The sequence below is a fragment of the Perognathus longimembris genome, chromosome 13, assembly GCF_023159225.1.
Source record: "Perognathus longimembris pacificus isolate PPM17 chromosome 13, ASM2315922v1, whole genome shotgun sequence".
NCBI classification, from domain to species: domain Eukaryota; kingdom Metazoa; phylum Chordata; class Mammalia; order Rodentia; family Heteromyidae; genus Perognathus; species Perognathus longimembris.
Window position 1 is genome coordinate 38,365,738 of NC_063173.1, and position 15,534 is coordinate 38,381,271.

The 15,534-nt window shown below is 45.4% G+C and overlaps 1 protein-coding gene across 1 annotated transcript in view; it reads right to left on the reverse strand.

Moving 5' to 3' along the window:
- Nucleotides 1-7,812, reverse strand: part of Slc1a2 (solute carrier family 1 member 2) — a 134,265-nt gene extending 126,453 nt beyond the window's left edge. Inside the window, exon 1 of the mRNA XM_048359797.1 lies at nucleotides 7,600-7,812. Coding sequence (XP_048215754.1) covers nucleotides 7,600-7,616 — 17 coding nt within the window. The 5' untranslated portion in view covers nucleotides 7,617-7,812. The remainder of the gene's footprint in view (nucleotides 1-7,599) is intronic.
- Between the last annotated feature and the right edge of the window lie 7,722 nt (nucleotides 7,813-15,534).

Genomic DNA, 15,534 nt, shown 5'->3' on the forward strand with positions numbered 1-15,534 from the left:
ACTCATCATTACTAATTTCTACAAATGGTGGAGAAACTCTTTTTAACCAAAAGAGGATGTAATCCTATGAGAACTGGGATTTCTTAGGGACTAAAGGGCTTCCAAAAGAAGTCAAATCACCAAGTCTGGATAGAGTGCTGACCTTTACTGCCCTTAGTTTGTTCAGAAAATGGTTCTATTCTTCAAAAATTCACAGAAATGTGGACTCTAAACGATTCCTACTATGATTGTAAAGGCATATCTAAATTACATCTGTTGCAAAATAAGCATCAGCCCTACTCATAGAGAGACACCGACAGTAGTTGCCTTTTGAAAGTGGGTAAATTATATCATAATCCTAAAGAACCACATTTGAAGACTTACAAAGAAAGAATAAGTTCCAAGGGGCTGCTAAATACTTCAGCAACATTCACCACTCAAAGCACCTATCCAAGACTCAGTGTCTCCAAGATCAGCCCATGTGTTTGTAGCCTGGGCTATTTCAGAGCAATGCACCCAAAGGAGACAGTGCTGTTAGTTTCTTTACCATGAGTAATCACAGAAGGATTGTGTCTAGAGCAACCTAGGGAAAAGTTAATGAAAATAGTAAGAAGTGGTTAAATAGAAAAAGTTGAAGTCAGGTGCTAGTGGCTTTCAACCATTCAAAGTCAGCCTAGGCAGACAAATCTGAGACTCTTATCTCCAATTAACCAGCAAAAAGCCAGAAGTGGGGCTGGGGATATGGCCTAGTGGCAAGAGTGCTTGCCTCGTATACATGAGGCCCTGGGTTCGATTCCCCAGCACCACATATACAGAAAACGGCCCGAAGTGGCGCTGTGGCTCAAGTGGCAGAGTGCTAGCCTTGAGCAAAAAGAAGCCAGGGACAGTGCTCAATCCCTGAGTTCAAGGCCCAGGACTGGCCAAAAAAAAAAAAAAAAAGCCAGAAGTGGAGGTATGGGTCCAGAAGTAGACCACCAACTTTGAGCCAACAAAAGGCAAGCAAGTGTGCAATGCCTTGAGTTCATTGTGCATGCATGTGCACATGCACACACACACACACAGAGTTGTTTGAATCACCTTTCATTATGTCAACATGGATTTTAAAGAAATCTAATCCAAAACTACTAGGCAACAGTAGGCCCTAGGAGGATGGGATGAAAGCTCACAGGCTCACTGCTGCCCTGGGGCAGCAGTAGGAATAGGAATGGGAGACGAGCACTTAACATGAGTAAAATGACTGGAATAACATGAAGAGACACTCTGCTCAACCTGGAAGACACGCCTTCTGACTCTGGATAAAAATATGAGACTTAAAGGTGTGATTACTGGCTAAGGAAATGTCTACAGCAATCAGGAGCCCAGAGTTTCAGGCCTGGTTTTACCATCCATTTGGCTGTGAACTCTTCAAGAATTTATTTAATGATTGTATGTCTCAGCTCCTGATCACCCCTGATGCATCATATTGTAGAAATTTAATCAGTTAATGCATGTAAAGTACTTTGGTTAAATATTGGGCTGGAATGATGCAATAAATGGTACAAAGAAAAGCTGAAAATGTCCTATATAATCAAATCCCCTGATTTTGCTGGTACTAGAGCTTGAACTCAGGGCTCTTCCCTGGCTTTTTTGTTCAAGGATGGCACTTTTCTAATTGAGTCACACTTTCACTTCTGGCTTTTTGCTGGTTGGTTGGAGAGAAGAGTCTCACAGATGTGTCTTCCCTACAGGCTTGAACAACGATCCTCAGATCTCAGCCTCCTAAGAGCCTAGGATTACAGACAGTAGCCATAGGCACCCAGTGTGTGTGTGTGTGTGTGTGTGTGTGTGTGTGTGTGTGTGTGTGTGTGTGTATGTGTGTGTGTGCCAGGCCTGGGGTTTGAACTCCATGCCTGGACACTGTCCCTGAGCTTTTTTGCTCAAGGCTAGTGCTCTACCACTTGAGCCACAGCTCTACTTCTGGCTCTTTGGCTGGTTAATCGGAGATAAGAATCTCACAGACCTTCCTGCCCAGATTAGCTTTGAATCAAGATCTTCAGATCTCAGCCTCCTTAGCAGCTAGCTTTACAGTTGTGACACCTAGCACCTGGCTACATTTACTGATTTTTTTTTTTTTTGGAGGCGGGGGGTGTCGGTCATGGAGCTTGAACTCTGGGTGCTGTCCCTGAGTTCGTCAGCTCAAGGCTCGTGCTCTACCACTTGAGCCACAGCACCACTTCCAGTTTTTTGGTGTTTAATTGGAAATAAGAGTCTCATGGACATTCTTGCCTGAGCTGGCTTTGAACTCTGATACTCAGGTCTCAGCCTCCTGAGTAGCTAGAATCACAGGCATAAGCCACCGGTGCCCAGCTGTTTCCTGATTTTTATGAGAAGCTGGTATCAGGGTTTGTTTTTTTTAAGTGAAACATTTCTAAGGTAGGAAGATCATTTGAACATTTCAAAATTCCTCCAGAAGCCAAAAAACATATACCTGTGGGCCACATACAGCCCCCAGACCCCCAGGACATCATGTCTAATGCTGTTCCAATTGCTAAGCTCTGTGGTGGGGTGTGCACTGCTTACAGCTTTGTCACCAGCTCTGTTTTCCTGACAGCAGAGTGGCTGGGAACCATGGATGTGGGAAACACATGTCAGAAAGTCCTAGGCTGGATTAGGAACAGCAAGTGACAGATGGCCCTCCTGACCAAAAGTAGCAGCAGAAGGAAGTATTCTCTGCAATTTAAATGAAGCCTTTAATAGACACGGGAGCATGAGCACAATGTCTCCATCTTTGTCCCCAAGGACGTCATTCAGTGTCTTTAACATTTGCCGTCATCCATCCTAGAAGGGTTAGGGACTGACACAGATCAAGTCCAGCTGCCAAAATGAAGTTCATTCCCTTCATCCCATTTCCAAAGGTCAGCCCTTGCTCACTGGGTCTATAATCCAAAGCAGCTGGCAAGACTACCTAAAGCCACATTAGACAATTCAGCAGGGGTCCTATCTGTTATCCCGGTGAGACATAAAGTAAATAAATAAGAAAAATAAGCAAACCTTAACACTACTGAGAAACAACACAAAGCAAAAGAGCCATTCTCTTCCAAAGTTGAGGGATCTATCCTCAGTCTCTGTTAATACTGGCTGGCCCATTGTCTTTTCTGCTATTATTTGAAGCCAAATAACCAGGCTTATAACAAGATGCCAGCCCTTTTCTATTCTAACAAATAAGCAGCCCATCTGCCTCCAATCAATGATGGGGCAAGTGGAGATGGAGCCGTGAGATATTTTTAAACACTTAATTAATTCATTCCAGGGACTTGGTGCTTGGAATACTGTGGAGTGAGGGGCGGGCAGAAGCGGGTGAGAGCTAACTCACAATGCTGGTAAAACAAGAGATGTGTCATAATAATGGATTTAAAAAACAAAACAAAAAAATAACCATTTCTCTGAAGCATCCTACCTGCCCCCAGGCTGTCAAGAGCCCAGGAGTGAAGATGAGAGGCCAGGCAATGCCTGGCTTTGTTAGTTCTTTTCAGACTGTGAGGACAAGTTCTGAAAATGCAAACAAAACTGATTACTTTGAGAACCATGCCTCTGCCTATCATGGACAGGGGATTTTTAAGTTATCGTATTTTATTAGGTTAGAATAATTATAGCAGGCGATTGAAATGAAGGGGATAGTCAATTTATTCCAAGAGGTGAGGCAGTCTAATGGGGAAAACAATTCAATACAGAAAGCAATTTAGTTTGCCTTCCAAAGGAAGGGGTGGGAAAACAGTCATCTGGGCATTGTGGGCAGGAAAGGAGGGAGGGAATTTTCACTGAAATCAATCTGTATTAAGTGTGAGAAAAAAAAAAGGGAAGCCTTGCACTTCTGGAACTGTAGGATCCATGGCACACTAACCCAGAAACCTCACACTCAGATGCTACACATCACTTGATTTTTACAGCCAAAACATCATCTCTTAATGACTCTGTTTTGTCTGAAATGTCCCTGAAAGCCAATAGAGAGGACACCTAATTGTGTCACATGAAAGAAGACAAGAAGGGAGCATTGAGGCTGTTGTGCAGACCCGTCTTTCCAATTTTAAAAACCTAGTGTTTCCATTTCACAAGTCTCATTTGGGTTTAGAAATTCCTTGAGAACTCAGCTTTTCATTGCTCATAAGCAACTGTCTGAGTAAACAACAAAGTGGCTTTCTCATTCCTTAATAATCTATATTTTACCTGAGGAGGGCAATTTCTATATTCTTGAAATAAGAAGTGAATTTCTAGCAAAGCTCTAAACATGCAATATGAAAACCCATCTAGCCTCCAAACTCCATGTCCTCTGTTCACCCCTCAATAAGTCTACTGCCGGGGCTTCTCCTCCATCTGGCTTCATACCCTGTTCCCCTGGGAAGGAGGGAGAAGGAAATTGGTATGCTGTGCTTTGGTTGGCTTGAAATAATAAATTCAGAGGGTCTTCCTTGCTAGGTTTGTCTTTTCTTTGTTAACACTTTTTTCTTTTCATTTGCTCTCTGCAAGTCAAACTGAAATCTAAGCCCTCATGACTGGCTTGTGTTCTGACCCTTTGGCTCCTGGTAGCTGATCAGAAAACTGATCGCCTTGAGTCTGTGGGATAATGTGGTGACTTAGCCATCCCTGGCCACTCCACTGTGACCCCAGTCAATAATAGAGATTACTCTGTTAGTCAATACCTACTTGTATTCTCTTTACAATTTGGGCCTGGCACCTAAAAGCCATCGCAATAACTCTAGCTATGGCAAGGGACTCAGAAAAAAAATTAAGTTTGACAATCAAATTAGATCTTGCTTTGTAGGAAACTACTTCTCAGTGCCTGGGAATTACTAAAGAGTGATTCTTGCTTACAGAAGTCAAATGCTGATAACCCCGAATAATCAGAAATCTCAAATAACCAGCATGCTCTGTGAAAAGCCAAGAGCAAGTACATAAGGTAAAATTCTAAAATACAAATAGTATACCAAAGATTTGAGAGGATGATGGTAATCTGCATCGGCCATGTCTAGCACACTCTTCAACAATAACTGGCATTTCCAGACAATAATCCTAGACCTCTGCCAAGTCCTGGGATCTGCCTGGGAAAAATGGTATTATGCTCCATACAGTTTTATTCTTAAAGTCTATTTCCATTGGATTTCCAATTGTATAGTTATTGGAAGAGTCAAATGTGATGATGTACACAACTGACTTGTGAAAGTGGTGTAGTAAGCACATGCAAGATGTCACTGCTGCTTCTAATAATTCTTCAGAACGTGCTAATCAACATGTTGTTGATGGTAGCTGTATCATTCTGTAAATGTTTATTTATTTACCATATCATCCCATTCTCCTGAACATTCTGGATCAGAACCACATGCATGTTTTCAATGTATATTGGAAGCATGTAATTATATATTGCTATTTCTGTTGCTCCCTAGGCAATGGATATCGCAAAGCAACAGCTTTAATATTGTTCCAGGGAAAAGACTAATAAAGGAGATCTGCCTGAGGAATCTTCCTTTTCAAGGTACATTAACCAAAATAACTAAAAGGGCAAAATACTCTCACCAAGTCACATGAACAATTTAGTAATCCAAGTTCTGCCCTGAACTTCTAAAAAACAAAAAAGAAGAAGCCAGTCCCAACTTTGATTCCCTGGGTCTCTCTTCTACTCAAGTTCTCAGAAAAAAAGCTCCTGGAAAGAAAGAAAGGCTTTGAGAATGATCCCCGCTGAGCAGTTACTTTTCTTAAGTAAGTGATCACAGACCTTTCTATTCTTGTTTTCCAATTCTTTCCTGTTTTTAAACGAATTAATCCCTAAATTACAAGTTCCTCTGGCCAGTCTTTTCTTGCTCATGTACAATGCACAAAGATGGTATTCAATGAGATGTTTTTTTAATGCTGAAAAATCACTTCTGCTCTATATTTAATATCAATTCATTAGGCCACTCTTGCTTAGGACAAAGGTCTAATAAACACACTTGGTTTAGGAGTTTGGTTGTTGTCTTAACCTCCGCCTTCTCTGTGAGGCCATTTCCATGAAGGATGCAGGACTTGGGAGACAACCATCACACACACACACACACACACACACACACACACTCACACAATGCATTCTATAGGATGTCTTCCAATCCAGCCTTTACAAGCAGAGGTGAGTCTAGAAGGACTCTGAAGGCAGCCAGAAATGCCTTTATATTTCTTCTAGTATGAAAGCCCTGTAAATTAAATATGGGATGCACTGATGTTGAGCCATATGGGCTCTTAATATTTAATTCTAGAGATCTGTTTTGGCACAAGAGGCCACCTTCCTGTTCACAGACAGGTGTTCTCATAGAGCACCTTTGGGAAGTCATATCCACCAAAAAGGCTCACAACCACTTAACAGTTGGGGCAGAAAAGAAGGAAGACATCGCATGCTATGGTAGGCAGCCAGAGTCCTTTGGAAGGACTCCAGAGGACAGAACAAGGATGGGTTCTTTCCCCTGGACACAGACAGACAGCTTCAGTTCCCCTTTGTTGGAGACTGGAGTCTAGAGATGGGTTTTTTGGACATCAGTTCTTCCCTCCTGAATGGGGGAGACTCATTCCCCTCCAAAAGCAGGCCCGTGAAGTTGGCAATATAAATAAATAATAAATACATAAGTATGGCAGGAGCACTGGAAAGTGCCAACACCAAGACTCTCCACTTGGGCCCAGAGGAACTCCTGCTCCTTGCTTTTCATATGACCTGGGTCCAAGCCATCTCTCACAGGAGGCTATGAGGTTATGTGTGAATGAACCCAAACACTGAGTTCCCCAGTCAGTCTTTGTATCCCTACTTAGGTTCTGGTAAACCTGGGGTGTTTCCTGGGAGATACAGGTCAAGAGCCCTTGATTGGGGGAGGAGGGGTCCCTTGCAATTCTATCTGTCTCTTGGAATATAAACAGTTATCCTTTCTCACTGGGACATTTCCCCATATCAACTGCAGCAAAAGGGGACAGGAGAGCCATTGTCAGCACAAGAGAAATCAACGCTATGCCCCCCATCCCAAGGAGCTTGCCCCCAAACTACCAGGTTTTCCCGCCTCTTGACGGGAAGCACCCAAATCTCTTTCACGCTTTTTTATGAGCTAACCAGGGAGATTCCATCATCCAGGGGGCAAAGAGCAATGAGAGGGGACCCTGCCTCTCGGTGCAGAGGAGAATCTGACGTTCAAGGCTGCGCGCTCCACTCCTCGCCCCGCCCCAGGACCAGTCCCGGCTAATTCATCCCCGTCCAGCCCGCCGTGGCTTCCCCGGACCCGGTTTGCTCCTACCACCACCGTGGCCAATCAATCCCTCGTTGTTTTTAATTCTCCAAAGTAACCTCAAGAGGATTTTCTCCCCACACTTGGTCACATCCTCCCCCTCAGACCTTGCCCCTTGGACAAGGCTAAAACAAACCCCTGTTGCAGTGGACTTGGGTGAAGCAGGCTAGTACCCAAAGAAAACCAAACCCCTTCCCCACCACCCCGCCTCCAATCAAACCATCGCCCCGCGCCCACATCTCTCCGTCCCCATCCGGGATGAAGGGGGGGGTCACCAGCCCGCGAGCGACCCCCGCTTTCCCCACCCCACCCCCGGGGTGGGGGTGGGGGCACAGAGAAAAGCCCCTCTCACCCTTCCGCCGAGGCCATGGTCTGGGAACGCCCCCCTTCTTTTCGGCTCCTTTCCGGCAGCGGCGAGCGAGGGAGGCAGCTGGAGCCGGGGTGAGCTCGAGTGTGGCGGGGGAGCGGTATTTAAGGGGGAGCCTCTCTCCGCCCTTCCACCCCCCTCCCGGGTAAGCCCTTTAGCGCCTCAACGGGCGCAGGAGGCTCCAGCGGGCGCTAATCCATGTCCCAGCCCTCGGCCGCGGCGCGTGTCCCGCGCTCCCCTCCGCAGTCGCCGTAGCGCTGGGCTCAGTCGCTTCCCCCCGAAAGAGCGCGGTCCCCCGGGCTGCCACCGGGGCCCACACCCCACCAGCCACGCGCCCCCGCCGCCGCCGCCGCCGCCACCACCACCTGTGCCTGGCTGCTGCTGCGGGGCCGGCGGGCGCGGTGAGTGGTGGGCACCGGGAGCGGTGACGGGGATGGGGAGGGGTGGGGGAGGAACTAGGAGTGTAAATGCGGAGGAGTGTTGTGCGCGCGTGTGTGTGTGCGTGCGTGCGCGCGTGTGCGGGTGTGTGCGCGCCCCAGGGAGGCGGTGGAGGCCGCTGCGCCCTGGCTCGGCGCCGGCCAGGGAGGGATTGCAAGATTTAGCCCTGCCGGAGCTGGGGATTTGCAGGCGATCCCTCTCTATTTTCGTCGAGAGCTGACATCACCCGCGCCGCAGCCTCGGGCGACTCCTTTAGCCCCCCCCCCCCCCAACATCCATTCCCCCCATCTCCAGACAGCGGTCCCCCCCTCTGCCGGCCCTCTCCCCTTCCCCGCCTGCCCCTCAGCCGCTCGCCATAAATAAGCCAAATAAGAAAAGAGTCCCTGCCGGTAGTCGGGGAAGGTTTTGAACAGCCCGTGGCGGAAACCCAGGATCTAAGGAGTAGCTATTGTCTCCTCTCCAGACAGCGCGGCCCCGGGTTACCCTGCGCTGGGCGACCGCGAGGAGACCCAGGACACCCCTACCGCCCCCAGTCCTTGGTAAAAATCTCGGCGCTCCCCCTCACTCACTCCCCAGTGCACCTGCTCCGGCTCACGCTCATCCCCACCAGCGGGCACACCAACCCCTTAGCTCCCTAAGCCGTGGTGCCCAGATGCGCAGAACCCCAGGGGCCCATGCATAGCATACAGGTCTCGGGCTGAACGAAGGCAAAGCTGTGCGTCCTCACCCCTGCCCCCGGGGGCTGGAATAAATCTGCAACCTTCAATTATTCATAGAGATTAATATTAATGGGGCTCCCTAAGGGCGGTGAGGGGTGCTTGAGAGGCTGTCGTTTTTGTTTTTTTGTGTTTTTCTTTTAAACCAGGAGAGCTCTGCCTAGGGCGGGGTGGGGGTGTGGGGGCCGCAGGCTGGGAGGTGCGGAGGCCAGCGGCTGGGGACTGTCTCCATCCACCGGGCTCGGCTCATCCCGGGTTTGAGTACCCGGAGTGGCGCGCAGACAGATGGGCTGGTGCAAGGGAGGGTCCAAGCCTCCTGACCAGCTTTGCACAATAATGACCAGGCCCGTGCAGCTTTTATTATCTCTGAGACAGGTGCAAGAGACACCCCGCAGCTCCACCGCCCTCTGACCCTGAGGGCCTCTATTTCCCATCCCCAAAAGGCAAAGGAAAAAAACAAAAAGAAATAAAACCTCAATTTTCCCCGCTGGATGATGGGGACCCCAAACCAGCATAACCATGGTGAGAATTAAAACCAGCTCTTGTGAGAACAAGATTTTCCGAATGTAAAAGCGCCTGGGAAATGTCAGCCATGTGAGCCTATCCCATAGGACCTGCCAGCTCCTCCAGGTCCCAAAGCGCCACGATTCTGGTGGTTTTCCTCGGCGTGGTCTCGCTAGTTTTCTTTCTTCGGGAGGAGTTCTTGCTGTGCTGTGCCTGAGAGTTCTTGCTGTGCTGTGCCCAAGGGAACTCTCCCTTGGGGTGCACGAGCAGGACAAATTCCTTAACCTAGCTCTTCCCAGCTGCAAAATGGAGATGGTGTGCAAAATGGAGATGGTGTCCTTAACCTCACAATGAGACACAGGATAACTAAATGAATGGTGGGTGACACGTGAAGCTCTTGATGGAGATTCTGGCACTCAGCAAACTTCAAAACATATATAGTGAAGTGTAAGGGTCCTTGGAGGATGTTTCTGAAACAAAATATCCCAGGATGAATGGGCAGATGAGGGAAATAAGAAAAAGAAACCAGAGGCCAGTGGCTCACACCTGTAAACCTAGCTACTCAAGAGGCTGCGATCTGAGGATCACTGTTCAAAACCAGGTTGAGCAAACAAATCTGAGAGACTTTCATCTCCAATTAGCAAGCAAAAAGCCAAGAATGGAGCTGTGGCTCAATGGTAGAGGGTCAGCCTTGTGGAAGAGAGCTAAGAGACAGTGCCCTGGCCCTGAGTTCAAGCCCTCCTACTTGCACAGATACTATCTCTGCTCTCCCTCTTTCATTCACCTCTTTACCCAAAATTGGAGTCCAAACTGCCTGCTTCTCCCCGAAATCCTGACTGTCTCATTAAATTGGCCAGAACTGTATCGTATAACTTAAGAGTACTTTCCAAAACTATCTTTTTAGCTATTGTCTAATCTGGCCAATGCACTTTTAAAAAATAATTTGTAGATGAAAAGCTGGCTTCTTGAAGCTTGATCTTTTTGTTGACACTGCTTCTTCCTGAGCCCAAGACATGTGATTTGTCTCCCGAATTGTCACTTACACAACCTGTCTTTCTCTCTTCATCATATAGGGATTTTCCTTCATTTTCTGCTGAGGCAGCAGCTAGAGAACAAAGCCATGAGAATCTCGCTGCAAGCTGAGATATTAATGGTCCCAGCAGCATCCCTCTGTCACCAGCTTCCCCTTTAAATCCAGCCTGAATGAAATACTACATCATAATCCCTCAGCAGCCATCAGGGAGGGCTGAGCTGTCCAGCCATTAGTGCTCACTGCCCCCCACAGGGCGCCTGATGGCACAGAAGCACAGGATGAGTAAAAGGAGAGTAAAAAGCAAGATGATGGAGTTGTTTCCAATGTTTTAAACAGCTAATTGACAACTACCCTTCATGCTTATGACTTGAAGAGTCAGGTGCACCATCAAGCACATGAGATTAGATAGCCACCCCTCCTGGCTTGCTCCCCCTCTCTAAAACTTCCCTGACATCACCTTCTATAGTGGAGAGACATTTGCATTCAGCTACCCTGGGGGACCAGATTTATTAAATCGAGTGGAAGATGCCACAGATAATTCTTGTGAAGAAGAAACTAGCACTCATTCTTCACCCCCAGGGAGCTCCTGCCAAGAGTCACAGCCATTCTTCTTTCTTAAAGCAAGCTGGAACAATGATTTCCAGCATTGGCTGCCTATTAAAAATCCTGGTAGAGCTTTTGTGAAAATAGCAATGCTCCGACCACCTTCTAGAGTCAGGTGCAGGGCTGAGATGGGTGGTGGTTTGTTTTTTAGCTTTCCTAGGTGATGATGGCAGTGCTGTGCAGCTACATTCAGGGTCCACTGGACTGGAGGTGGTTCATTAAGTTGGAGAAAGGTCCAGAAATTGGGCCCTGAGAAACAATTGGAGCAAGCTGGTTTATAGCCTTTGGAAGACCATATGAAAAGCTGATACTCTTGTCTTCTAGAACAGACCAATTCTTGTCTATTGTTTTAAAGAATGAATGAAAGAAGCCATGGAAACATAGAGCTGTGGTGTGCACAAAGGACATAGAGGGGAGGTAAGCTCTGGATGTGTTGCATCTACAGTATCGCATCCAGCTGGACAAACTTCAGCCCTGGCTCAGAGAGACTGGAGCCCTGCTCCTGCTATGTACTGGATTCCATCACCTTACAGATAACAAGTGGGGAATGCTTCGCTCTCAGTCTGGCATATCATAAGTGCTCAGTAAAGAGCCCTCTGAACACTTGGGTGCCCAAACATGTTCAAATCCAGTTCAATTCACCACCGAGCTCACTTGAAAATCCACTCTCCCCATCTGAAGTGTGATGAATTGTTTCTTCTAGTCCTCATAGAAAACTTCAAGTCTCTCAGTCCACCATTAAGTGGGCAGAGCCTTGACTACAAGAACTGAACAAAGCCCAACCCTACAGGCTAGCGGGAATACATCTCTCAGGGTCCTCTATGAGTGACATATTGGTAGCAAAAGCAGAAGAGAAGGATGATATGATGTCTGCACTGATTTATCTTTTAATTTTAGCTCATGCATTCTCCAGTGTCAGCATGAATACACTCTATTGGACTGAATACCAAAAAACTCAACTCTATTTAACTATAGCAAGTAACTTAAGAGTCAAAAGGAATTTTGTCCATAAGGGATTTTTTTTCCCTTTTTGCTTTAATGAATTGCTTGTTGAAAGCCTAAACCAAGCTACAAGAAGGAACTAGAATGGAATTAACAGAATGTCTGAGAAGTTTCACAGTAGTAACAATGTCACTGTAAGTGATATTACAGTGATGTCAGTGTAAATGATATTGTGACTAATATCATATGAAGTATTGAGCATTTACTATGTGCATAATCTTGTTTGATTCTTAAAGAGATCTTCTATAGAACTGAGCCCAAGAGAGTAAGGAGTTTTCTTAAGGTCACACGGATATTGGCTGTGTCCAGGAGGGTCCCACTTAGGAGAAGGAAGCATATTCATATTAACTAAAAATGTGGTGAATTTAGTGAAGAAGCATGTAGAAGGGCACAGGAAGGGTGTGGGGAAACTCAAAGGGCTAGATCACACCTCTCTGGGCTGGTAATAGAAGACCACCACTATCTATTGTGAGCTTCAAGGGAGGTTACCAACCACTGGAACCCAGAGGAGAGTCCTGTGGAGGAAGGCTGCTGAGAGGGAACCTGAGGGCAAATGCTTCCATCCCTCACTTCTCTCCAGCTCTTCTCCTCCCATCAAGGCATTTTATTGGCCAAAGTCAGATAGAAGCTGGGGTCGGGAGGGAAGAGTCCTTGAAGATCCCTCTCTTAGAAAAAGAAGCAAGAGAAAGGTAGAACATGGATCCCCAGGGCCAATAGATGAGGCTGGGATTTGATGCAGGTTATTCTCCTATATGAACCTGCTTATAATATCTCTGCTGGTTATCTCACTAACAAAGGGAGGGACTGCTCCAGCATTGGGTGTTCCAAGAATGTACCACCAGAGCAAACAACTTTCTGGGGGTCAGAAAAGGGTATGTTTCTACCATGGAAGAATTCACCAGGTTCCAATCTTGAAGTCTATGATTCTCAATGTTCAACAACTATTATAGTAGCTTAGATAGAGATTATCTCTTCTGCCATGTGTCTTCTGAAGAATCATTCCCTGTCCTACTTCTTCTGCAGATTGCTTCATACTAGTTATTATATTATTCCACACTGAGGAAGAGGGCAGGGAGATTTGAAATACAGAAAAGGGAAAAAAATTATCCTACACTGTTTTCCCATAAAAGGCTTCTGGATCAGGCCATTTCTCTCGTGATGACTACAGAGGAGAAATGTTTCAAGGTCTAAAGGTTATCAGAAGAAGATGACCTAGAGAGCGAAATAACAGCTGAGTGACCCTAGAGTTATCCCCTTCAAAGGGATGTGGTCCATAATGTGTGAGAAATATGAATCTGACTTTCCCTCTGCCCTGGCCAATGCAATTTCTGTGCCCCCCTGCCTTGTTCTTTCTGATGATGGATGCTCTCCAGAATATATTAATAAGGAAACAGCTCCTAGAAGCTCACAAAGTGAGAAACACAATGTTCGTGGTTCCTTTCAAAGTCCATAACACTCTGTCCTTTCCTAGGTTTCCTACAGGCTATCTGAGGGAAAAAGCCTGGGTGTCAGGGTCAACAGTCTTGCTTTTGAAGCTCAGCTCCTCCATATGTGACAATGGATGCACATCAGCCCACAATGTCTTCCTCTGTAAAACAGAAAAATAATTCTTCCATCTTCAAAAATTGTGTCTGCCCCTCTGTACATCACTTTGACAATAAATAAGTAATTATTCAGAAAAAAATAAAAAAGAAAAGAAAAAGGTAAAAATAATTGTGTCTGTAAGGTGGATATCAAGGGCCATGAAACATAGTGTGAACACATTCATATTTGTTTTCTGACCTTCTAAAATAATTGAATTATGAGCTGTGTGTCGGGATTTGTCTTTAAAACATCTAAGGCTATAAGACTAGATCCAAATGTTTCCTACAAACTAATAAAAACAAAGGGAACTTTAGGACTCTTACTATAATAATTAATATAAGTATGCTAATTTTCAAAAATGTGAGCTATTTTTAGGATGATTCAAAGCATGAATGAAAATGATTGAATATGAACTCCTATTTTTGAGGAAAGATACTATTCTCTGACAGCATTGGCTCTGGAAGCAAGAGCATGCAATGAAATTGCATGAAATTAAATTTAAAAAGGAAAGGTTTAAAAAGAACAAAAATGTTTTAAAGTGACAATGAGCAGAAGGAAGACTTTCCTAATGGCAGCATCAGATCACTATATGAAGGATGCTCAGGCAGATACAGACATCTTACTATGGTCCTCAGAATTAGGCCAACCTGGGAATCATCCATCTCAAACCATATGTAGAGCAGTAAGATTCAGGTTAAGCTTATCATTCTCTCTTGAATGGGAAAGTCACTTAATATTCTGGGTATCCCTGAGAATGACAATGTCACAACATACTTGTAGCTGGTGGTAACTATTGTCATTTTTTTTAATGTCAAGTCCTGGCTGCTACTGTTTATCACTCAGAGAATCCAAGGTAAGGCTTTAGGCTCAGCCACATGGGGGAAGCTACACCTGAACCAGCCTGTGGCCCTGTTAGCTCTAGTTGTTGAATAAGGAATAAGACATCATTCATCTCCTGGGTATTGGAAGCTTTAAGACACAGTGCAAGTTCATTCACTTTTTCCCTGTTAACACATTAGCAAAAAGGAGTTCTATTTTTACCCCTACTCTCTCAATGAGGAAAGAGATGTGATGTTGTGGAAATCTCAATTCAGGCAGGGAACTTGTTCTAAATATAATCTCTCTAGGCATAAACCATCTCATTAAGCAGAGAAGGCAAGAAGGTTGAACAGATTCAATTGTTACACTTATTGCCTGATGAATCTTAATAGGAAGAGTTTGCATTCACTATATTTACCTAGTGCTGATGAGGGAGGAGAGGAGACAATGGGAGGTTCCATGTCATGTAGGTCTCAGCCTGTCATTCTTGGATCAGCCTTTCTAGGGACAAGGTGACCTGAGGCTCAACATCAGATTTGGCAAATTCCTCATGACCACCATGAAAACAAAAGAGGTTTGAGTTAGACAGTTTCTGTTTTATTAGCTTGATCTTGTATAAAGTGGGAATACTTTTTGAGAGTTATTGTTAGCATTTTAATTTCTACTCATTTAATTTCTCCTCATCAGGGCAAAGATAGCAAGTAATGTATTTATCTTCCTTTCTCCATCCCCACCTCTAATGTGGGACAGGACAGTATTTAGGAGTGACATCCTCATAATGAACAAAAAAGGATTGACAGTCATGGGGTTTGCTTGGGGGCTGAGATAATTTGCATGACACCAGGTTGCTGTGATTAAATGTTAAGTAATTTGGGTCACAAACTGAATCAAAGATTCATATCTATTGTTGATGGACCTCAGAAATGATGTGACCCTTAGTCAATAACTGATAGGAGCTACGTATCAAACCCAAAGGTACATTTCTGTCTTTGTGTGAGGGCTTGTACTGGAGGGTCTTAAGTCTTCACACAGCTATTTTTCCTCAAGGCTAGCGTTCTATCATTTGAGCCATGCCTCTAGTTCTGGCTTTTTGCTGGTTAATTGGAGATAAGAGTATCTTGGGCCTGTCTGCTTCAGTTGGCTTTAACCCTCAATCTTCAGCTCTCATCTTCCTGAATAGCTACAACTGCAGGCATGGGTTACCAGTGCCTGGCTTACTAT